At 38.6% G+C, this 26,040-nt stretch overlaps 1 protein-coding gene across 1 annotated transcript in view; it reads left to right on the top strand.

Moving 5' to 3' along the window:
* Agbl1 (ATP/GTP binding protein like 1) overlaps positions 1-26,040 on the top strand; it is an 830,193-nt gene that overhangs the window by 436,982 nt on the left and 367,171 nt on the right. Inside the window, exons 19-20 of the mRNA XM_037198558.1 lie at positions 8,239-8,368; positions 23,273-23,404. Coding sequence (XP_037054453.1) covers positions 8,239-8,368; positions 23,273-23,404 — 262 coding nt within the window. The remainder of the gene's footprint in view (positions 1-8,238; positions 8,369-23,272; positions 23,405-26,040) is intronic.

Raw genomic sequence — 26,040 nt, 5'->3', positions numbered from 1 at the left:
TGTCTTTTTTACCAACCGAATGCTCTTTTCATTGCTATCTCTCTCAGCTTCTTTGAATGATGTTATATGCTGAGCAGTTATAGAGATAGTGAATCTTGTGCAAATTGCACTGATATGTCTTCATTCAGTAAAAGTGGGAGGCTTCCTTCTTTTGTGTGTGTGTTGTATATGTTCGTGTGTGTATGTCTCTATGTTGAGTTATGTGTACATATCTGATTATACATGTTATGCTGTGTGTGTACATGTTGTATTGTGTACATGTTGTATTGTGTATATGTTGTATTGTGTGTGTTGTGCTGTTTGTGAATACATTATATACATCAATCCTTATTTTCCTAACTGTATCAGAACTTGAAATTTTCAGAGATTTTTTTGGTGTAAAAGTAATCATTAGTTCTTGATTTTGAAGTCTTAGTCTACTATCCTTTATTCTAACATTTTTGCAAGGATTAATGAAATATTTAAAATTTTAGAAGCTAAATAATTTACTCCTGTCTAGTAAGCAATGCTAAGTGTGAACTGCAAGTCACTTGCAATTGGTGATGGCACTTGGATAGCCTCAGCATTGGTGGTGCAACCTAAGCCATCACTGTTCATTAGCAAGGGGGTTGAATGGATTCTTCATACACCTTCACTTGTCTCAAGGCAAGCATTTAGAAACATATGCCTTGGGTATCAATGGTTTCAGTAAACATGTATGTATTTTTGTGTGATATCAAAACCTGTGTGAAAATGAGAATGAACTGACCACATATCCTTGATGGATATGACTGACATTTTAGGCTCCTCCTCCCCACTGGCAGGTACAATTCTTTTGAATTGTTTTGTTTGAAGTTTGCTTTTGTGAAATCAGGCTTATGTAATAGGAGAAACTGCATTTAAATGTTCTGTATTGATTTTCAAATTAAAAACATGTAAGACACTAACATAATAGTAGGAAGAAGAGTTTGCAGGTGTGTGTTGTTGCAGGAGAGGGTCACTGTGCACACTCCTTGAGCTGCCTCTGCTCCAGGTGAGACTGGGATTCTAAATATCATATGTTCTAGTTCCTTCCAGTGCAGGGGAATGATGCCCTTTATAAAGGACATGGTTCCATTTCTAAAGGTTAACTTCCTTGCTTTCCTTCTGTCCTATGTGAAGTGCTACATCTTTCTTTTACTGTGCAGCCTTATTCAAATGAAAGCAATTCGGGAATGGGACTCAGAGTGCTGTAGTTGCTACTGATGGATGGAGACTTTTGGAGGAAAAGAAAGCATAAGGAACAACTAACTTATGCTTTGATTGACTTGTGTTAAAATTTCAACTGAGTATTTCTCTTCATATGTGTGTATATTCGTGTGTGTGTGTGTGTGTGTGTGTGTGTGTGTGTGTGTGCGCGCGCGCGCGCGCGCGCCTGGGGGCTCTGAGAAAACTTTAATTGTCATCCACAGGAACGCTATCACCTCCTTTGGGACAAAAATCTTTTATTGGCCTGATCCTCATCAATTAGGCTAGACTGCCTAGTTAGCAAGCCCTGGAGATCCTTGTGTGTCTACCTTTAAGTGTTTAGGTTAGAGGAATGTGCTAAGATACCCACTATTTTTATGTATGTGGGTTCTGTGGACGAAATGTAGGTCATAATACCTACAAGACCAGTACTTTATTTAACTGAGAGATTCCTCCAGCCTCTGCATATTTTCATTAGTAAAGATGGAGTTAAACTGAAATCTGTTGTCTGGTCCATCTAGCACGTTCAGTATTTGATTAGCAGGCTCTATGCAGCCAAGGACAGGTATGAATGCAGTCCAAGGCCAAAATATAAACTCATTTAAAACATTATGAGACCTTTCTGTGACTTTTGATTGACAGTTCTCAAGCATGGACTTTGTAGATGACATCATGTCACAATGACCAAAAGGTTGAACACCCCTGAGGCTTTGGCATTCTTCGACTATGATTTGATCAGCCTCTGCGAACTCATTCCTGTGTTCCTGGAGTTGCTGGAGAACAACTTGCTTCGTCTCTTCTGCTCTCCAATTTTAACTAAGCATTTTGAGCTACAGATAATAACCTGAGCACAACAAAATGTTCCTCAAAACCCTGCTTGTTTTGAGCTTTCAAATGACCCTGAAATTAATTTGATTTTTCTTTTCTTTTTTTTTTTTTATTTCTCTCTGTCCACTTGAGAAATGTTCATTTGGAAATCTTTGGGGGCAGTATCTGGATGACTGTGCCTCAACCTGTGCTGTCAGTTTCTAGAAGCTCCCATCCTTCTCTGAGCTTTTGCATATGTTTTCCTTCTGCACCTTCATTCCTCCCAGTGTGGAGATAATGCTTGGGCTAATGAAGGTGCTTTCTAAATCCCAAACAACCTGCTTCTCCTAAGACTCTAGAGCTCTTTGTGCTGGGCTCCCTTCCTATCAAACCTGGCATCATCTAGTCAGTCTGCTGGCTACTGGCTCTCCATTGTTCAGGCATACATGGATGGGGGAATTTTTGAATCATCTTTTTATCTCACTGAGTTTTATGAATTCTCTTTTAGAAAGGGATGCCTGTTCTCCCTTTATTTTCTGATTTATGGCTCATATTTTGCTGCAGGAGTCTTGGTAGTTCACATACTTCTTTCTGAAGTAATGGATTACAATATTTGTTTTCCAATGTCATAGTGATCTCTATTGTTATCTGATAAATATGATCTATAATTAGTGCTGAAAATAAGATTTTGAGAAGCTGGACCTGGTAGTAACATACTTGGACTTACAGCACTTAAGAGGTTGTGAATTGGAAGGCAACCTGGGCTACATAATTAGACTACTTGAAAAGGAAAAAAGAGATGAAATAAAGAAAGAAAAGCATGACTCTAAGCTAGCTGATGATTAAGCTTATTCACTATTCAGAATGTCAGGCAGTTGGTCATATTCAGTGGCCACATAGTTAAAAATGTTACTCTGGTCCTACTGACTCAGTCCTTCTTAATTTTACCTGGGAAGCTTTGGTTTAGGTACAAACTTGTCATATTTTATGAATAGCAAGTGAGTATTCTCTTTCTACTTGTTTTCCTTTTTATTATATAAATTTTCATGACTTAACCCAAGCCACCCAAGCTATTACTATACAGCTGAGGGTAACCTTAAATTTCTGACCCAACTACCTTCATCTCCCATGTTTTAGTATCATAATAATGTGCTACCACTTGTGGCTAGTCTTTCTTTGTTTTTAAAGAGGATATGTACAACACCAAAGTTTCATTATGAAATTTAACAATGTTCAATAATCTTTTCAAATTTAATAATGTTTCTACCTTTCCAGATTCCATCTCATTTTTCCCAGAAATCTTGACCCATTTATTATCTTCTCTTCTTTCAGATTATAATCTAAACAAATAGCACATCAACAGAAATCCTGTGTATTATTTTTCAAGGATAGTGACTTTTTGGATAAAGTATGTGAGTGCCTGAAAGAGCAGGTGGATAGTGTATATGTGAAGCACTCATGATAAGAATAGGCACTGAAGATGCCTGTTTTACCTAGAAACACTCAACATTCCAACATTAGGAATTTGGGATGCAGCTCAGTTGGTTAAGTACCAGCCTACATGAAGTCTTTTGTTTGATCACAAAGAGTGCATAAAACAAACTGGGTATGGTGGCACATTCTTGAAATCTTAGCATTCAGGAAGTAGAGGCAGGGTATTAATTGTTCAAGACCATCATTGACTATGGTGCGCTCAGAGCCACTCTGACCTACTTGAGACTTGGCTTCTGAAATAAACAAATACACAGAACATTGTAAAGCTAGTACAAAATAATGAGGTCCCATTTTGGTCAGGCATCTTGACTCCATAACTCTAGTTCTAATTACAGATCTAGACTGGGAGACAAAGTGATTTGTGTTTTGAGGGTTTTCCTGGGATGCAGGTATTTCAAGGTAAAATTGCAACATCTCGATATATGGGTATCCTGAAGTAACTCACTTTCTGCATCCAAATTTTATTATAAACAAGGTTATTAAAACTAAAGCTCAAAAAGTATGGAAGGCTATGCTGGAGATGTAGTATGGTTGGTAGAGTGCTAGCCTAGCATGTGTGAAGTCTGAATTTTGATCCCCAGAATATAGTAAACTAGGATAGTGACATATGCACTCAGGAGGCAAGACAAGAGAATCAGAAGTTCAAAGCCCTCCTTGGCTACATAGAAAATTTGAAGCCAGTCTGGAATATAAGAGAACTTGTCAGGGGGATGGGGGAAAGAAAGGAAGGAGGGAGGGACGAAGGGAGGGAGGGAGGGAGAGAGAGAGAGAGAGAGAGAGAGAGAGAGAGAGAGAGAGACAGAGGAGGACTAGTTATATCATATTACCTGTGAGAACAGAAAGTATGTAATTTTTTTTTCCCTGTGAAAGAAGTTTGCCATTTTCAGTGTGGAGGAAGAGCACTGATCACTACTTACTCTTCCTGTAAGTAAAGCAAGACATCAAACTCTATTTGAGGGATGACCCCTTTTCAGAAATTACAGGCTCTGAATGTCTTGCCAGCCCATCATCACTGTCCATCTGCTAATTCTCTGCACATTGAAGCGGCAGCTGACATTGCAGAGATGCTACAGTAGATAATAAGATGGGGTACATTTCATCTTTGCATGCTTAAAACAAATCCCTGTGATGAGCAGCAGCAGCTCCTGGGACGACAGGGATCTCAGGTGTCATTAACATAAAATGCCAAATGGATTTGCAGATTGGGAGCAAATAGACTTGGTATAAAAGAAAAAGCTCTCAAGGTAGGTGTAGTATCCATTGTGGTCCTTTGCAGTCGCCGAGCTGTCAGAACTATCAAAGCCATAGGCACACACAGAGATACCTCCAAATCACAGTCACACATGCAGGCCTGAATATAAATGCAAGCATTTGTGCTTCTCAATTCTGCAGGCCTAGCTATGCCACTGGGATGCTTCAGTTTCTTTATCCTGGAAAACAAACAACTACCAAAGAAAACTTGCCCTAAACTAACAGCTCCCTAACTTCTCTATTATTTTAACTGTACACAACTCTTCTTCACATGCAGGTCACAGATAATCTAGTATGCCTTCTCCTCCCTTATCCCTGGCTAGTAGCCTAAAGAATAATTGGTAATCCTTTTCAATTTTTTTTTTGATTAATTCTTTTCTGTTCCATCTCACTGCCTCCACTATGAAGTGTGCTTAAATCAAATGAACCTCAAAGTGGATCACAGCCTCTTCTCAGTGGTCCCTGGCCAAAGTTCTACTCTCTTCAATTCACCTTGCATATTGGTACCTAACTATTTTTCATAGGCAGTATAGATTGCATAAGGCAAGAAAACAATGGACATAGTCACAGTTGTGCTGTGCATCCCTAACCACTGCAGATGTGAATGAAGTGATGGATAGAGTCATGTGTGGGAATGGATATAGCTGTGGGTATAGTCACACGTTACATGGGAAGACATAGGTACAGGATTATGCAGCTAATTTTCCCTGAAAACATAGATGTTAGATATCATTTCATTTGATTATCAAAATGATCCTGGAGAGGACTCTGATGATGCATGACAATAATGACCATGATGATAATAACCTTGGAAAAGCAGGTTAAATGTGTTTGATTTTTCCATGTAGGAATAGTGACTCTAAATGAGGTCTTCAAATCCCATACATGGTGCAAGAACTAGACATTGGAACTATGACTTCTTAATCAAAACTTGGATGATTTCTAGCTGCCATACAGAACTTTACTTTTTCTATTTTTGCAAACTATGGTACAGAATTGTGTTTCTGTTGTGTGGTAACCTATGGACTTTTCATGAAGATGTTGCCCCTGAACTTGGTCTCCATGGAGCTGGAGGGAAAGAAGAGGGAGAGAGAACTGCTGGGTTGTTGGCTGCTGCATACATAACAACACACACACTTTGTTTACATAAACAGGAATGCTTTGAAAGAAACTTAGATCGTTTCATCATAGTCACTGTCACAGAAAAAATAAAATCTGCACTGTTGATAAGAATCCAGGTCATGGCAAGAAAATCACAGAGCTATTAAAGTGTCTTCAGGCTTTTGGATGCCTTGACTTGAGAAGAAAAACTAATTGAAATGCAGCAAATATGCCAAGATCAAGTCTGGCAGGCTCTTCCTTTACACTGCTATTGGCATTAAAAATTAGCTGTTGCTATGTAGCCAGTGATAACCTTGAACTTCTGATCTCCCCACCTCTTCTTCCTGAGAGTTGAAATTAAGGGCATGAGCTCCCACACCTTGACCTTCTTGCATGCTTAGGCAAACACTGTTACCAAGTTAGCTACATTCCTAGCCACTCAAGTCAAAATATTTTATAGCAAAATCAGGATAAATAAATGACTGAAGATCTTCACTTTCTAGTGAGCTCTAAGAGAGAGATTATAAGCAACTAGAAACTAATGTCTAAAGAAGAGTTCAGAACATGGAGACTGAAATATTGCAAGAAAGAGCCTAAGCCTTTTCATCTCCAAGATTCATTGAAAATAGGGCAGTGGCTTCAAGACAGAAAATGTGTCTGCTTCTATATTTAAATGTCAGAGCATGAGTGTTTTTCTATATTGTTTACTGAATATCAATTCTGACACAGTTCTTTATATAATTTAAATTTTCATATATTTTGAGAATTTAATATATAAGTTAGGTATTTCCATCATATTCACTCCTCTCTCCTTTTCACTTCTCCCATTTCCTCTCATATTCCTTCCAAATTCGTAACCTCTTCTTTATTATCATTGTTTTACACCCCCCACACACACACATACACACCCTACTGAGTCCATTTAGTTTGCTCATATGTACTAGTATTTAGGACTGACCACTTTAGATTGATTAAATCGTGGAGAACCTTACCCCTAGAAATAACTGATTAACCGATTTCCCCTCTCTCATGCCTATTGATTAATGGTAGCCATTCATCTAGAGATGGAACCTTGTAAAACTCGCACACATACCACCATCCAAGTTAGCTTGTTGACAAGTATCATTACACATTCTTATGTGGTTGGCTGACACATCTTGTTTTGGAATTTTGATGGCACTAAAGATTATTCTTGCCCCCAGGAAGCCCACATTTCTTCCAGTCTAATGAGGAGGACAAAATAAATAAAAATAATATTAATACAAATTTCTCAAAAATGGTTCTGTAAGGACTCTGACTAAGGATAGAACAAAAATGAATGGAATTCCTTAGCCTGGGAATGTGTAAAACTTTGGGTGCTGGGCTGACCCGCTGAAAGTGAAATATGTGGGAATTGATAGATTAAATATGGGAGCTTAGTCAAATGTGTATCAGGCATACTTGCACAGAAGAAGCTAAGCAGTTCCATTGTGGTGGAGATTGGAAGGTACTAGTAGGAGGGATTTACTTGTGGCAGTTCTGGTGATGGAGATGTTGTGTTGACCCCCTCAATCTGTGGCACCTTGCTTGTTCACTGTGTAGGGTAAATGATATCATACCAAAACCATCAGGGACATGTCCTCTGGATGGGCTGCTTCTGGTAAACTTTCCAGTTGTCTTTGGCTCATAAGATGACTCTACCTGGAAGCTTTGCCTCCTGGTTCAGAAGTTGAGTCACTTTTGAAACTAACATGTTAGCTTTGATTATAAATGTACCCAGAGAATATGTGACCTTGAGCTCCTTCTAGTTCTGATAGCTTTCAGGAATTTCCCATGACTAGGGAGAGAAACAATGAAACAGAGAAGGGGCATGTAGGCTATAGGCAAAGAGACATGGGTATAAAGCCTTTGGTTACATATCTTGGGTCACTCATTTAGTTGATTTTAGGCTCCAGTTTCCTCACTGAGATGCAATAGTATTGAGTTTCACAAATTTACTGCGTCAGCTAGAAATATTGTATTTCACCATACCCAGTGTGCTATCCTGAGTTTGAATTAATTATTTGTAGAACTGACAGACCTAGAGAGTCACACATTGAATTTGTCTTTTATTGGTATATACAGAGGGAAATTGTGTTTCCCAAATTTGTCTTAAAACTCTATTAACCCAGTATTAAGTCGAGTGCAGTTTCTGGTTCTTTTAGCAGCTGTAAATAACTAGGCCACTCTGGACACTTAAAGGACAGCTCTGCAGCTTCCTGGACATCTGGAGCTGATGGCAACTGGGCAGGAGTCAGAGAGAAGTTGGATTCATTAGTTTGTTTGTCTGCTTGGGTTTTATTCTATAAAGCTATTTTTCTCCTAAATGTCTATTTCTTTGCTTATTGTTGTTTCCCACAGTCACAGATGCTCATTGAGGGGCGAGGATCTCAACAGACAGTGGCTTCTTCCCCAAGCTCATCTTCAGCCAACCATCTACCATGCCAAAGGTCTCCTACACTATCTGAGCAGTATTGGCCGGGGGCCTGTGGTGAGTCACTTCCTTCTTTTCATGCTATTACCAGATTCCTTTTACTCCCCCAGGAGGCAGCTTATCAGCTGACCAGGCAAGAAAAACAAAGGGGAAAAACGTATGTGACAACTTTAATGAGGGGCTTATTATGACAGTTTTTGTATCAAACTACCGACCACACACGGGACAGTTTACAAGAATCTAACTCCTCACATTATGTAGCCTACAATCAAAGAGATGGTAAGCTGTTCTAATGCTGGTGGCTTTAGAAAAAAATACCTGCTTCTCTTGCAGATGTATTGTGGTTACCAGCAATGCTTAGCAGTCTTTGGTTTATGGTGGCCTATCTGAGTCATTGCCTATGCCTTCATAGGGCCATCTGAGCTTGGTGTCTGGTGGTCCTCATTCCCTCTTCTAAGAATGTTCATCATTGAATTGGAACAGTTATTCGGTTTGACCTCAGCATTCTTCCTCTTGTTAAGATGCTCCTTCTGTATAAGGTTGTATTCCTAGGCACCAGGGATTAGAATTGCAACAAATATTTTTGCAAAGATACAATTCACCTCATAATAGGTTCAGAGTAATGGTTCAATACTCATTGGTGAAAACTGGGCAAAATAGAAAATTAATTACATTTTCGTGACCTAAAGTTTTCTAGTTTTATTCATACATTATTAAACTAGGAAAAAATGTACATACCCATTAGATGGGTGGAAAAAAATCTAAGTGTTCATATTTAGATTCAAGTAGTACATTTTCCAAGACAAATCTAGCACTGTTCTAGGTTGTTTCATATGTTAGGATTTCCTTTCCAGTCCCAGGTACTATGCAAATAATACCAGAGAAGTTGAAATGAGAGGCCTTAGCTGCAGATAAGAGAGATGACAAGAGAGTGGTCTATGGGAATGCTCATGTGTTATCTACAAACTGTGAGCAGATTCATCTACAGAAGTGTGGGAACAACTGTCCACATGTAGAGCTTAACTAAGAGTGAAGGAACATCAGAATGGACAATTCTATTATAACCCACTCTCTAAAGTTTTTACTCTGTGATTAGGAGAGTACCGGAAAGGTGCATGAATGTGTAATGTAGATTTGTACTCAAATGTCAAGATCAATACACAAAGTGCTTTTCATAAGGCCATTCAAATGTACACAGCAGTATAGAGACTCAGTTCCATTGTGTTTTTTTGATGCTGAAGTATAGCCTGTCTTTGTGACTTACTCTTTGAGAGAGTGTGTTAAGGGTACCAACCTCCAGGTGGAAAAATTCTTCAGGACTCATGGAACTCAATATAGCCATAATTTGTATGGCAAAAGGAAATATATTAAAATAGACACCTGAAAAGGCACCCTTGGAGTATCTATGAGGGAGCTGGTGTAAGTGCCCTCTTCCAATAGAGCTTGATGGACAGCCTAATTCTCTGGCAAGAGTGTAACTACCAGTTAGATAATTTCACCTGAATTTGATGTTAAGGGTATTTTTGTCCTAATTCTATTATTGTAATTATTTTTATTAATGTAGTACAGTGTGGGATTCAATACATGTATATGATAAATAATGATTAAATAAAAATGCATAACACTCCTATATTCTTAAAAATTAAAAAATAGTATGAAAGACAAATACTCCCAGTTACCATTTATTTGTGGATGCTTAAAGTGTCAATTTCAATATAGAATAACTATTGGTAGCAAGTGACAGAGGAAGAGGGAAAAAAGGTGGAGGAAAGTTGGATATTAGACCCAAAGCACAGCAGCATAGGAGCTCTAATGTTTCTTCACACAGTGAACTGACTGCAAATTCACAACAACTTACATGTTTTAGAATTTCAGAGGCTCCAAACACAATGTGATTATGAAGGTATAGATATATCAATTACCATGATTTGATCACCCCAAATTCCATACGTGCATTCAAATATCACAGGGTACTACCACAAGTAGGTTCAGATAAATTTTGGGGGAGATGATCAGCTTCGTAACCATGAAGTGCTTCCCGTGGCTAATCCTTCACTCCACATCCATCCTCCTCAGAAGTCAAACTCACACCTCGAGGTTCAAATCTTGCACCAAAACTCACACTACTAGCTTTGATCATCTGGCACGGCCCAAATCCCCAGCCAATGAAAGATCCTCTTATCCAGCAGAATATTCCAAGGGTTTAAAGGCTTATCTCCCAGAGCCTATCAAGAGACAGAGTATTCTTTAAAACCTGCAAACATCCACTGCCCCGGATTTGCCTAGTCAACTTCTCTTTTGCACATAGAACAACATGTGCTCTCACTCCCAAGAATCTAAATTAAATGTACAACATCATGCTGCTGTCATGCCTGCTTCACCCAAGGAGGCAGTGTAATCTCTGCTGGTGATTGTCTTCAACAAGCTCTACATAGCAAGGCTCCAATCTCATGGCTGGAAGCTGGAGAATGGATGTTTCTCTGTGTGGGAAGCTTTAGCCTCCAGGAGAAGAGAGCGATTAAGAACAGAAGAACCCCCGTATCTGATACACATTTAAACACATGCACATATTAAACCCACCACAGAACAGGATTCCTTTCTGCTCTGACAATCTCTAATTGAAGAGCGCGGCATTCATTTTAAAGTGTGACAGGTGAAAGGCTTGTTTAAAAGTATAAATAAACATTAATTAGCTATAAACATGACAGCCGCAGACTTGTTTCCTGCTGGGACCATCTGAGAGGTGGGTGAGAAACAGCTGAGTACTAACTGCTATTCACAGTGTTCCAGAGCTCTCTAATTGGCTGGATGCCACCTTTTAGTTACCTCCAGGGCTATATTGAGCCCTTCTCCCAGCAGCTTCATCACCGCCGTTCACTTGGACTGGTCCTGTCCAGACAGGGAAGAGTCCCTCCTTGTCCACACTGATTTTTAAGTTCTGTGGCTGGAGATGAACGGCAACTCTGCCTAATTTCTGGGTCTTATAAAAACTGTTTTGAAAGCAGTGGAAAAGCAGTCTGTGATGGCTGGGAAGATCCACCTATTATAGATGCTTCTCAGGTATTTGACTCTTGGTCAAATTAATGTGAGTCACAAGGAGCCATGATATGTAAGGCAGAGATGAAAATCACTGCCCTGCTTCTTTTGAGGATTGCCAAAAAGCAGGCGATACACCCCTGTTCTTCATTTCCTTCATCCATCCACATTCCCAACAATCTGGATAGTCATCTCTTTCTTTGTATATTAATTTATAGCATGAAATTGTAATGACTGTGGTAGGCACTAAGGATGCAAAGCCAATATACACATTGTATTTTGTTTCTTAGTTTTTAAAAACTTTAATAGTCATACATGTATATAGTGTGTTTGAACAAATCCAGCCCTGTTATCTCTCCTCTAATTCCTCTCTTATACCACCCCCATATTTCTTTTCCAATGCCATGTGTTTTAAAATATACTCTAATACCCACAGCATTTATTTACTGATGCATGTATGTATATGAGCAGCCTTCCAGGGTCTGCATCCCTAAAGAAAAGTGATTTTTCCTTAACAAGCAGTCATCAATTGCTAATAGGTTTGTAGCTATCACCAGTTGCTAATGGGGCCTCATCATCCCCTGCCCCATCCATTTTCCCCCCAATGATCCCCCAGCCCTGAGGGGAAAGGGCATGTTATAGATGTCCCATTTAAAACTGAATACTCTGCAATCTTATTTTCTGCACATTGGCTGTTTGTAGATCTCTGTATTAATCACCACATACCATAAAAAGAAGCTTCTATGATGAAGGTTGAGAAATACATTTATCTATGGGCATAAAGATAAGAACTCAGGTATAGGTTTCTTACTATGTCCATTTAGCAGAATAAAAGATCACCCTTAGATTTGAGTTCACAGTTGACTAAGGTAGGAGGTAGAGTTAGTTCTTAAAAGAGACAATGTGACATAAAGTTATAAAAATGGTAACAGAGGCCTGTGTAAAGCTTTGCTCAGGCATTTGTGATGCAGATGAAGAGTTGAGATGGGATCATGGAATGACTAGGTATTGATACCACTTCAGCTGTGTTGGAAGGGTAAGCTGGTAGGGGGAACAATACTGGGCTCTTACAGACCTTCTGGTACCCCTTTCCCATTTTATTGAACCCAGAATGGCTATTCTTGTTTGTTAAAGAGTTCAGATGGTGGACTCAAAAGACCAGACATATTGTAAATTTTTAAGCATATTTGTGTATTGAAATATTGTTCAGTAATTGTCCTAGATGACTATACTAAACACCTAGATCAAAAACAACTTGGAGAGGAAAGGGTTTATTTCAACTTACTCTTCCAGGTCACAGTTCATCATCGAAGAAAGTCAGAGAAAAAACTTGAGGGAGTAACTCAAGCAGAAACTATGGAAGAATGAATGCTGTTTACAGGCTTTTCTCTGGCTCATGCTCACCTTTCTTTCTTATATAGCCCAGACCCATTGGCCTAAGGATGGTGCTGTCCAGAGTAGACTGAGCCCCCCTACATCAGTCATCAATTAAGGCATTTTTTTTCACAGATATGACCTCAGGCTAAAAGGTAGTTCTTAAATGAAAGTTCTCTTCCCAAGTAACTCTATGTTGTGTCAAGTTGACAATTAAAACTAACCAGTGCAGTAATCAAAAGTACACCCCCATAAGAAAATCCAGTTAACTAGCAGTACACTTAATAATATGAAGCAATTTCAAAACATTATGTTAAGTAAAAGAATTTGGACATAAAAAGACACATACTATATGTTTATGTTTCAATAACAAGGGAAGGTAAACATTAGAGCACTGTTTAACTCCGGGGAAAGGGAATGACTATTTAGGTTTAGGAGAGAACTTATCGGTAGTGGAAATTCTATATCATGACTGAGACTCGGTTATACCAAACTTGCTGACTATATATTCAGTATTTATATTTTCCAGTTATGAAAAAGCTTTGCCTGGATACAGAAAATTTAAAAATACACAAAGCGATATTACAGAAGTTAAAATTGCAGCTGGAGAAAAATTGGGGTGCATGAAACAGGACTGGTCAGCCCAGAAGGGTGAGAGTCAAGTCAAGAAAGACAGCTTTACTAATACCTGTTGGGCAGTAAAAACACTGTGTAGAAGTCATGAAGACTCAGCCAGGGAGAAAGCATGCCAGCAGGGAAGCTCAATGAAGCAGACAAGTTCAAGAGTCGGCTGTTAAGAGGCATTGACTTGCTTCCTGTTTGTGGGGTTCCACAGTAGTGCCAGGAGACCCTTGGCCCAGAGGACAAGCCAGCACAGCATCACCACTGGAAGAAAGCTCTTAGGTTACAGTGAGGTCACGGGAAGCCAGGCAAACAGTCTCTGATGAGTTGCCATGTTGCAGCTGGCTTGGTCTTTGGGTTGCTGCCAAGAACTAGGCTTCAGGATTAGGAGATGTATCGATTCCCATCCTCATGGCTCTTGCTATGTGAGTGCATGTTGATAAAGGGATTTCAGGGTTCTTTGAAGAGCTCATTGATTTCCGTTTACAACTCTCACAAGCTGGGCTGCCTTCTGCCAGGGGACAGAGCAAGTTGTGTGTGTGTGGGGGGGGGTGTGTACGTGCGTGCACAAGTGCATGTGTTTACTTTCTCTAAGGTATAGTGGAATAAGTTTTCTGCATGTAAAAGATTTCCCTAGTTACATTCGAACCGCCAGCATATGTGTTGAGTAAATTAGTCTACTTTTAAAATGGCGCAGAGAAGGGGAGGAAGCTTGCAGGTCCCTAAAACCTATCTACACAGAGCTCAGGAGACTCAGTAGATAGTTATGTGTTTGTACTGTATTCCGGGATGAGGTAGAAAAAAAATTGTGTTGCTTTTGCTTATATCCATTGCTCGTGAAGGATATAAATGTAGAACTTTCTACTTTGTGCATTTGAGTATATGATGGGGGAAAATCTACCATAAACTCTTCCTCCTGAATGGGGGAGGAGAATGTAATGCTCATACAGGGGCTGGAAGAAGTCACTTCAATTCTGAATTCTTTTATTTAGAATTGTTCCTTGCCAGAAGAATAAACAATGTTTTATGGTTATGGAAAAGCTGTGTTTGGGTGTGCACTTGTACTGATACAGATGGTTTATATGTAAATGAATTGCCGAAGTTTCTTGGATAAACATATTAAAAACCCAAGGGTGCTTTTCATGTCTCTCCTATTAGTGTCTTCCACCTACTTTGTAAGTACCATGGATCACCACTCCCCCTGATAAGGAAAAAAATAGTTCATACAGGAAGCTACTGAAGACAGCCCTTCAAAACTGTGATAAAGATGCTGAAGTATAGCTTCTGGCAGGGGTGTGTGGCGGGGGAAGGACTCACTTTTCTTTAAGGGGCTGACCACTGGGAGTTTGACCATGTTCCAATGAGTATATGGGCAACACAAATTAGACTTATTGCTTTGGGTGGGGGAGGGACACAAGAGGGTGGACCTGGGAGGAATGGGTAGTGAGAGCAGTTGATCAGGTACATTGTAGGAGACTCCCAAAGAATTAATAAAAATATTATTTTGGGAAAAAATAGAATAAAAGTTAAATACATAGTTAAAAAATAAATGGCAGAGGGTTGAGGGAAGGGAGAAAGATGGCAATAACTGTGTGCAAATAAGGCAGCTGAATAAGATTTGCTTGGAGTTGTTCTCTGAAGGAGGGCTAAAAGACAATGCAACGGCTTCAAACGAAGATGAGGAGGGGTGCTTTCGTTTCTTCAGCTGCTAAAAGATTGTCCAAAGACAGCTGAACCTGGGAATGGATAACGACAATAATAGTTGTAGACAGGTTCTAGCGTATAAGGTAAGGCTTTCACAGAGCAAAGCCCAATCGGCCTCAGGGGCCAAGATCACCACCAGTCCTCAAGATCACCAGTACAAGCCAGGAAATTGAGGCAAAACTATGGTAAACCTTCCTGTACTAAAAGGGTTACCATAGGATGGGCCAGCATTCATACCCCCTGTGCTAAAAGCTTATCCAGATAACTTTGAAACCTGTTGTAGTTCAAAAAGACTAGTGCAGGTCTCACCTTCTGGGGGAGAGATGGGAGGGAGGGAGGGGGAGAGAGAGAGAGAGAGAGAGAGAGAGAGAGAGAGAGAGAGAGAGAGAGAGAGAGAGAGAGAGAGAGAGAGAGAATTTGGTGACTTAGTTTCCCTGGTAGGACTAGTCACATGATATCGATAGATGGCATAGCAGAGTCTCATTCAGACTGAGAAGTCACAAAGACTATGTTTAAAGGTGGCATAGGGGTTACTGATTCCCTCCATTCAACAAGTACAGATGGAGAAAGGGATCCATTTTCAGCCTGAGGCACCTGCACAGATATCCCTGCAGAACTGTGTCTTAGTGTCAAGCTCACTGCTCAGGAACAGCCAACCGGTGACAGAGTAGGAAATACTAACACAAGACCTTGGCAATTCACTCTTAGTTTGCCAGTGAACAATCTTTTTGTAGTGTTCTTTTTCATTTGTAGATCCACCGTTTTTAAATGTTTGATTTCAGAAAACGTTTGGAGCCAGACTGATCAGAGTTTGAGATGTAACATGTCTCCTTTTTTATGGGTATCCAAGGGTAAGATGTTTAATCTCCTGTAATATTTGTAGAAGTTGAATGGCAGCATATTTCCTTGAAAGATAATTGTGGATGAAAATAAGATCTTAGCATGGTAATTGATCCATATCAGACATTCTAATAGATATAAGGCATTCAAATTATTGAATTAGTGGTAGGTATTCAATACAAAAGAAAGCCAAATATTGAACTGTATATTTTGGGTTACTCTATATGAGATTTTTCAATGTAATTGAAAAAGAAAACCTTATGTTGCCTATGGCTATTCTCATCCATCATTGGATGTCACCTACAAGTTAGATATCATGTTGCCTACAGAGAGGGAGAGAGTGCACTAAAACATTGACATGCATGAATTTCACATCCAAAGAGTCTACCAAGTATAGGTTGAAAATATTAAGGAAAAACGTAGCTGTGCTGAATATTGCAAATTTTGTTTTCCTGTCATTATTTCCTAAAAAAAAATGTGTAGAAATATATACAGTTATAACTACACAGCATTTATGATGTATTAGGTATTGTAGGCAGTATAAAGATCATGCAAAGTATTTGGGAAAAGGACATAACATATGCAAATATAGATCTGTTTGCACAAGAGACTCAATTCAAGCACTCATGGTTTTTGTGTCTGTGAGGGCACCTGATGCTTTGAAGATACTGGGAAAAGCCTACAGTAGCTAGTACTGCATCTGGGATACACAGTTTTATAAACTGGGCTCTTGGAACATAATTGCACATGCCACCAATATCATTTCCCTTATGGAGATATTTACTATTCTCAGAAATGTGGGTTGAATGCTGCCTGTCCAATACTGTGTAAAAGCGGAATCTCCAGGGCTTAGTGAACCTTGGTTGGCTGAATTGGAAGTGTTGCTCTTTGGGGATTCCATCACATTCTCCAGAACTTGCCTTCTCCGAGATTCAGCCTTGCTTTCATTTTCCTGTGGCAATTGTATAAATAATGTAGAGTCTCACTGCTGAGAAGGAACAATGAGACCCAGATGTCAGGATCTGAAAACACAGGAGCTCAAAGCTGGCAAAGCATAGTAGTAAACACAATCAGAGCTAGGTGAGCCACAGGAAGCAGGGGAAGCATGAAGGGAAGGATTTGAAACAGGGTAACCTCATAAAGATGGGAGTCCAATTAACTTGCAGCGAAATCAAAACTGGACCAAGGGAGGGAGAAAGATGGGGGAGGAGAGTGCAGAGCATGCCAATGTGATCCTGATCAACTTCTTTGTGGTACAATGAATGACAGAACACATGTTTGCATGTATGAAATTAACCTCGCAATTAAGCTCAGACATTAATTCACTGGGAGGTGTCCCAGGGACAGACATGAGGACTATGCTTTAGAACCATAATCCAAACCACAGCATTTACTTTGCTGGTGAAGAAATTAAGACCCTAAGAAGGGAATCAGTTTAGTCAAGAGTCTGAAGTCAAAACAAAACACTCTAGCTCAAGCAAAACTAAACAAAACTGTTCAGAGCCTTTAAATCCCTATTTATTTCTATGTTTTTTTTTTTTTTTTTTTTTTTTTTTTTTTTAACTTTTGTGCATGGTGTAGAGGTCAGAGAACTACTTTCTGAAATTGGTTCTTTCCTCTATCCCTGTGGGTTCCAGGTATAGAGCTCAGGTCCTCAAGCTTGCATAGCAAGTTCTTTGTCTGCTTAGTTATCTTTCCACCCCAAACATCCTTTGTATATACTTTTTTTGTCTGTTGACATCAGCTACACCCTTGTCACGCATCTTGCCTCTTTGTCTCTTTCCTGGGATCCACTCTTAAACTCTCCACATTTGGGTGTGATTCTGCTTTTTCTCCTGGCCCAAATGCTTCACAATCTCCAGGAAAACATCCAGACACCCTAGGATGGCATGTAAGTGCAATAATAAGCAGCCTACTCTCTGTGTACAGCTTCCTAAAATCCATTCTTTATTCATTTTCTACTTACTCTGAATCACTAATTCCTCAAATGCATAGCACATACTGCCTCTTTTTTTTTTTTGGCTTGGTAAAATTCATTGAGGGTATAACCTTTCTTTGTGGACCACCACTTCCAGGACTACCATATTGCATGCCTGCTGGGATACCACCCCTTGGAAGGGCATGTAAAACACTCCTCTCTAGAAGTATGAAACATCGTTGGATTTCCAGAGACTTAAGCTTATCCTTACCATAGCTTTCTTCTCTAGCTGCCAGGATTGTTACCTTTTGGGGTCATCCCCACAAAATAGCTTTTAGATGAAATAAAATAGAAAGGAAAAAAATGTTGTTTGGGAATTAAGGGAAATTTGGATTCAAATATTTACTCATATACTCAATAACTGAAACTTGAGCAAATTATTTATTTGAAATTCAATGTTCTTATTTAAAATGGGGACAGCAATGCCTACTTTATCATAGGATACCCACTGTTATTATTTTATAATAACATTTATAAATCTTTAGCATATGACTATACAATTAAGTATTCTATAACATCCATTTTGTATAATTTTTAACATGCCAGCTGAAGACTCATGAGTGTTCAATAGATAAATTAATTATTTATTGTTATTGTCGCTGTGGAGAGCAACCCTGAGTTATGTTAAAATTTTAATTTTTCCTGCCACAGAGCAGACATGCAGATTTTTTGTTGAATAAATTGATGAGTGAGACAGGGCTGTTGATTAATCTATGAATGTTGTGGTCTCCAAACTGGGTACACTCACTACAATTCTGGCAAAGAATTTTACTGGAAGAAAATGCAAGTATCAAATAGTATTCAAGCAGAAAAGAAAAAGCTTCCTCAACTGAAATAAGTTGATAATTTGACTTGTAATTGCCCCCTGCAATTTGGAGGAGCACATGTTTCTTATAATTAACAGGCATTTATTTTTAGGGATGTCATTTGAGCAGCAAGCAGAACAATGTCTCTATTTCTTTCATTCCAAATCCTCAGAGGCCACTGGAATCCTAAGGCTTAGCAGTGCTCATTCCCACAGGTGAATAGGTCTATAATTTGTCATTTACCTCAGCTTTCAGAGTCTGTAAGGATCAGGAAGGAAAAAATAACAGCTTTTATCTCTAACTGAATCTAGCATTTAAGGAACTCCTGTCACCAAGCAGCCTTCTGGCTTTATTGAGAAATCTGTTGCTAAGACACAGGCTTAATTTGTTTGCACACTTTTCATAAGAATGGTGCATGTTTATTCACACAGAAAAATTGAGATGTAAGAGATAAAGGTTGGTGGAAAGTTCATAATGGTAGATGATTAGACCTTAAACAGTTATTTTGTTGGATCTTTTAGAAAAGAGGGTTTCTGAAGTATGGTCTTGGGACCAGGACCATCAGCCTCACATTGGCATTTCTTAGAAAGACAAATTCTTTAGCCTGACTCAGACTTACTTGAATCACGGAATTGCTGGTGCAAGTTTCTGGTATCTGCTTTGCCAAGTCCTCCATGTTATTCTGATGCATGTTGATATATGAGACCCATTGTCATGTAACATAGATTAGAACATCATCGAAATCTCATCCACCAATGGGTTGTAAAAATGAGACTATTCTTCCTCTGCTGGAAAGCCATGACTTAATCTTAGCTAGGGAAGATGCTTCAAAAGAGGACACTCAATTTTTCAAAGGCACCTCACAACTCCTCATTGTACCTTCCTAATCTGATAACTCAGATCAAATATGAACACAATATCAGAATATTAGTGCACACGATCCCCAAGTAGCAAATAGGGTATAAACCAAAAGAATCAAAAGGGTTTGCTAACAAATAATATGTAACCCAGGAAATTGATGCCAGAATGGAGTCTTGGAGTCCTTTACTAGTAAGGACAGACCATACTGTTAGATTTGGGCAGACATCATGGATAAAAGTACATAATCTAGAGCTAATTTGTCAGCTTGAGCAACTGGTTTTGACTTCACAGATTAATCCTCTGATTCTCAACCTTCCTAATGCTGTGACCTGTTAATACAGTTCCTCATGTTGTGGTTACTCCCAATCATAAAATTATTTCATTCCTATTTCATAATTGTAATTTTGCTAGTGTTAAGAATCATGATGTAAATATCTGATATGCAGGATAGCTGATATGTGACCCCTATGGAGGTTGCTACCCATAGGTTGAAAACCACTGGCTTAATCAGTCACATGACTGGCACCTTTGCTCAACATTCACCTACATTTAGTCAGACTGAGATGCTCGATCTTCCTTGGCACAGGGAGAAATGAAGGCTTAGGAGATTGGTCCTGTGCTTCATTTATCTTGTGATACCTATACCTACCTTCTGTCTGTAAGGGGAGACATTCACAAAGGCACTAACAATGCACCAGTAAAGGGAACATTTTCATCCTTGAAAAAACTCCAAAGTCCTTCTACACTGAAGGCCATGTCTGTAGCAGACACCAGTATTTACATAGATCTTTGATTTGAATGGAATGTGGAATCCCAAAGTAGAATAGTAAAGAGGTAGGCTTAACCATCAAAGACAACACAGGTGCATCAGCCATCACATGTTTTTACTCAATATTTCCCACATCTAAATTATTGTAGATACTCCATAATCCCTTTGCCTAGGTTTGTATCATACACACATTTTACAGATTTACTTTTCCTTTTTTTGAGACAGGGTCTCATGCAAGCCTTGTCTGACCTCAAATTCTTTGTGTGGCTAAGAAATGTCTGAATTCATGAGTCTCTTGAATTCATCTTGGCTCCATCCCCCAAATGCTAAGGTTATAGATGTGTGTCACCATACCTGGCCACACTTTAGCTTTTAATTCACTGTTTCTATACTTAAAATGGGTATTTTTGTAGACAGTACAGTTAGGTAAACTGGCTTATCTAATATGATATTATCTTTTAGTAAACATTTAATGATTCATATTATGTATGTGGTTGAAATGAAATTTATCATTACGCTCAATGTTTTGTATGTGTTTCATTTGTTCATAGAGATTTCAATTATGCTTAATCTAGCAAGTACTCTTGAGGATATGATTTATATCTTTGATTTTTACTTATGCACCTTGAAATAATTTCATGTTCACCCCATTGTTCATTTATCAATCTTAAAGAATCAGAATCCAACTTCAGTTAATATGTTGCCTCTTGTGCACTCTACTGACTATGTAAAATATATTGATTTTTCTCGTATTTTATATTGCACTCTTACATTTACTTTCACATGTGCTGCAGCTATTCTCCACATTAATATTCTCTATATTACTACCCTTGTATATTAGAATGCCATTTACATGTTACTGAAGTTAAAATCAAGAAAATATTTTCTTTACTATTACATGTTTTTCTTTTCTCTGATGCTTTTTCAGTACATTCACTGATAGTGACTGTACTTTGGGAGACCACAGTGATTTGGGGTTCTAAAAACTTCTGTGTCAGGAAAGGATATCTGTTTGGCCTCCAGGGGGCCATATTTTTATATTCTTCAATGACCTTTTCCTGTAGCTAGAGTTTTCCTGCCTAGCCCACAGTCAGGACAAATCTCTGTCACCTGCTAGTCCCACAGCTGCTCAGACCCAACCAAGTAAACACAGAGACTTATATTGCTTACAAACTGTATGGCCATGGCAGGCTTCTTGCTAACTGTTCTTATATCTTAACTGAATCCATTTCTATAAATCTATACCTTGCAACGTGGCTTGTGGCTTACCGGCATCTTCACATGCTGCTTGTCATGACAGCAGCTGGCAGTCCCCCCACCCTCAAGGTTAATAGTAAAATAAATACCTCTTAAAGAAGAGTGGAGAAGTATAGGGAGGAATAATTAGACCACAATACTAACAAATATAAAACACTGGGACTCTGCTGGCAGAGAGTTGTCCTGGAGTCTAATCAGCCACCTGGCTGGACCTGCAAGATAGTCTTTCCAGTATCACTTCTGGACTGTTATGGGAAAGTACCTGCTGTGTGTATTCTTTTCATATGTTTCTATCTGAGTGCTTTATGAGAATCTTAATTCTGATTCCAACTGAAGGAGGAGAATTTCCTCCAATTTTCTTTTCTCCTCCTTTTTAGGGAAAAAAGAGAAGGTGGATATGGACTCTAGAAAGTCTAATGAGCTCTAGACTAGACTTTGGATACTTTTATAGAGTAAAATTCTCAGTGCATCTTCCTTCAGGTAGGCTATTAGTCTACATTGCATGGAAAATGCAACGTTGTTTATTTTGTTTCAAAGGATTATTGTGGTACTTAGTTCCTGTTGGATAATAAATGACCCCTAGGCTTGGTGGCTTAAACAAAATCTATTTATTAAAGTTACTGATTTTGAGAGAGAACCATCTATGTTAGCTGGGTGATTATTCTCGTCTGATGAGGGTAGCCAGGGTTGACCCCAGGACAGTGAATTTAAGTACAAGTGGATTATAAACCACAGCTTGTTTATTCTTAACAAGACATGCTGCATGGCTAAGTTTAGATTGAGAAGGTAAAGAAACAGTCGACCCCTTGATAGCAATGGAACACAGTGAATTGTGAAAGTCCTTATATGTGTGGATGGAAGAGAATTGGGAATCATCTTTTGCATTTCATAATTTTTCTTAATTATTAACATATTTTTCAGGATTTTCCACCACTGACTGCTTTCTTGTAACTTGCTAAGAAAACATGGGAAAAGAATGTATTTCCCCTCCACACTGATGAGGCTAGCCATGTGACTTTCTTTGATCAATGTGAGCACATAGATATTTGCTTTGTTTTTTAGGAAAATCTCTAAGAGCTAAAACAGGAATCCACCTTCACTATGACTTTACCCTTTGTCACAAACTAGCATGTCCCAAATGAGGGTTTCTCCCTCAGCTTAAACCCTAGGGTAAAGTTATATAGTGTAGCCTCATGGCTCATCTGTAGCATGAATTAAAAAAATAAAGTGAGTTTGGAAAACCATTGAGTTTGAGGGGTCATTCTTTTTCACGTCAGAATCTGGAGAAGAATCATAATGATTCTCCTTTATACATTGGATCTAGTTCCTTACAATGGGTCTTGTCTGTTTACTTTTCAGTTTTTAAATTTTTCATATATATATATATATATATACATATATATATATATATATATATATTTTCCTAACTGCTGTTCTTCCTCTCGTTTCTGTCTAGGTCCCTACCATAGGGGAATTTTTCAAAAGACCTAATCACGACACACATTTCTTTGCATCCTGTTCCCTCCTAGGAGTCCTGCCATCTACCTTCTCCCCTGAGAGCTTTGCCAATGCAACTGTGCCGGAGTCATCACCATTCCCACATGGCTGGTCACTCTGAGTAAACAGCATCTTTCTGACAACTTGGACATTTCAAACATGTAAAAGACCAGTGCACTAACCTGCATTTATTTTCTCTTTTCTGTGACTTATTGTAGGTCTTCTGCGATTTCCATGGTCACTCCCAAAAGAAGAATGTATTCCTTTATGGCTGCAGCATGAAGGAAACTCTGTGGCAAGCAGGCTGCACTGTGGGTGGAGCTGCCCTCCTGGAGGATGTCAGCTACAGAGTAAGTCGCTCTATTGGATAGTATGGTATATTGTGACCACAACTTTACTGTGAGTACCCATTACCACTCACCTTTGTTTCTAGACAGATGCTTTACCACTGACTTATACTTTTAGTTCCCATTCATCTTTTTTCTCTTAAAATAACTGTCTTGATGATTATGCCCATATAGTTATAATGTAAACAGAACAGAAGTTTCTATATCCTCTCTACATTTGTGTTGAATAATGTCACACTATCTGGTAACTTTACTTCTTGTCTTCTCTATGGCACAGGGAATTGGTGACAAGAAGCTTTATTTTAACAACTGGCTTTATAATGATTAACTCTGTGAATTTTCATTCTGCCACTTATAAAATAAAGACAGTAAATATATTGTTTCTTTCACAAAAATTATGGGAGAAATACAATGAACCTGAACACAAAAACCTTAAGAAAATATGAAGGGATGAGTACACCCAAGGCTTTAGTCAACCACCATCTCTCTGCATGAACATTCTTTGACAAATGGGATAGTTATCCACTGAACCTAATTTTATGCTATGTGGACTCCAGTGGTATGGGCCGCTGTATAGTCACACTACAATAAAGAGGAAGTTAAGGAGGGAAACCAAGAGGGACCATTCCATGTCAGGATAACATAACTGCTTTTAGAGCATCAAGAAGAGATATAAGTTGCAAAGCTGTCCAAATGCAAAATAAAGACTAGCCTTTGTTTCAAAATTATGAAGAAAAGAAACAAGAATATGATGATACCAAGTTCTTGTAAATCTTTTATTATTCTGAGTATCACAATTACACAAATTACACAAGTAGATTCATCTCTAAGGCTAATGATGACCTTAAAAGAGAAATTAAAACCTACCAAACTGAATAGGAGTAGTGGCCCATGGGTTTAATCTTGTACTAGAAGGCTGAAGTTGAAAGATACTGAGTTGAAGACCAGCTTGGACTACACAGTGAGACCCACACTCAAACAAAAAACAATCCAAAAGTAAATAAAACAACCAACAAGCTGGGCAGTGGTGGGGCATGCCTTTAATCCCACCACTTGGGAGGCAGAGGCAGGCGAATCTCTGTGAGTTCATGGCAAGCCTGGTCTACAGAGTGAGTTATAGGAAAGGCACAAAGCTACACAGAGAAACCCTGTCTCGAAAAACAAAAACAAAAACAAAAACAAAACCCAACCAAACAAACAAAAGTCAAAATTAACCAATTATCAAACAAACAAACAAACAAAACAACATAAAAGAAGCAAACAAATATTCACCAAATTAACCTTACCTGGAAATATTTTCCTTGTGTTTTCTTTAACCAGAGCCATTGACATATACTTCTGTTGATTTTTTCCCTAAGACATTTATAGCAGAACCAAGAACATATCCTCAGAAATCTATTAGTTCTAAGTCTTAACCATGTCAACAGTGGCAGACTACCAGAAGCCCAAATCAATTGTATTACTTGGGAAATCAGTACATGAGGACGTTTACCTGGGAAGCTCATGCCAAAATGTGAAGAATGATCTCATATATGTAATGCAGGTGAATATAAAGTGTATTATTCAATTTTATGGAGAGTCAGTATGGCTTTTATCATGTCTTTACCTAGAAAAGGTAACAATATTCATGGACACTTCTTTACATGAAGTGAGAAGAAACAGAACCTTAAGGTTCTTCAATACAAAGAGAACATCAAATTGAACAGGCTGGGTGCACACCTGTTTTACTTCTCCTTTAAATACCTCAACCAAAGCAACTTCAGGGACACAGGGTTTTCATATCTCACAGTTTGAGATACAGTATTTCATGACAAAAGTCAAGGCAGCAGAAGTTTAAAGTCACATTACATCAAAAGTCAGGAAGCAGTGAGAAGATAACTTGTAACTAGCTTATGGCAATTTTATACAGTCCAGGATCCTAGCTTAGAGAATGGTCCCACTCACAGTGGGTCAGTCTCCTCACCTCAATTAATTGAATCAAGAGAATTCCCTACAAGAATGGAGGAATGCTCAAAAGCCCACATTCCAGCTGATTATGTACCTCATCAAGTTGACAATTGAGATTAACCATCTAAATGACCAATTACAAAGTGTGTTCTTATGTTCTGTATACCAGTTTTATTGTATGATTATGTTATTTATGTTATGTTATATTAGTTAATTAATGCAACAAATATTTTGAGCTCAGTTTTGTGTCAAGTAAAGCAAAAGGTATGATCAGGGAGAGATAGGCAAACCACAGCTTCTGCTTGCAAGTTCAGTAGTGTTTGATGGCAATGATATTAAAATATTAGTCCTTCTGTGCACTGATAGACATCTTTCAGAGTCATTATTTTAGTTTGGTCAGTTGCCCAAGTCTCAGTTTTCTCCCTTGTAAAATAATAAAATCAGAGCTCATAAGAAATTTATAAAACTGATTTTTTGGTGCTCTGGAGTTCTTCAAAATTTATTCATGGGCTATTAAGCAATGTATGTAAGGAGAAAAGTGGGTAATGTTCAGCTTCTTCCCTCACTTTTTGTTCTTAACAGCCTTGCTTTGCAGTTCCTGATTAATATGTATCTCCTTCCACCATTGGTATTTTAAATCTAATCTATAAATAATGAATTTGATTTTGGTGTTTATCCTAAAATAGGTTTTG

Source organism: Peromyscus leucopus, chromosome 1 (genome assembly GCF_004664715.2).
Source record: "Peromyscus leucopus breed LL Stock chromosome 1, UCI_PerLeu_2.1, whole genome shotgun sequence".
Taxonomy (NCBI): Eukaryota; Metazoa; Chordata; class Mammalia; order Rodentia; family Cricetidae; genus Peromyscus; species Peromyscus leucopus.
The sequence above is the reverse complement of the archived record's forward strand: the minus strand, read 5'-3'. Positions and strand labels throughout refer to the sequence as shown.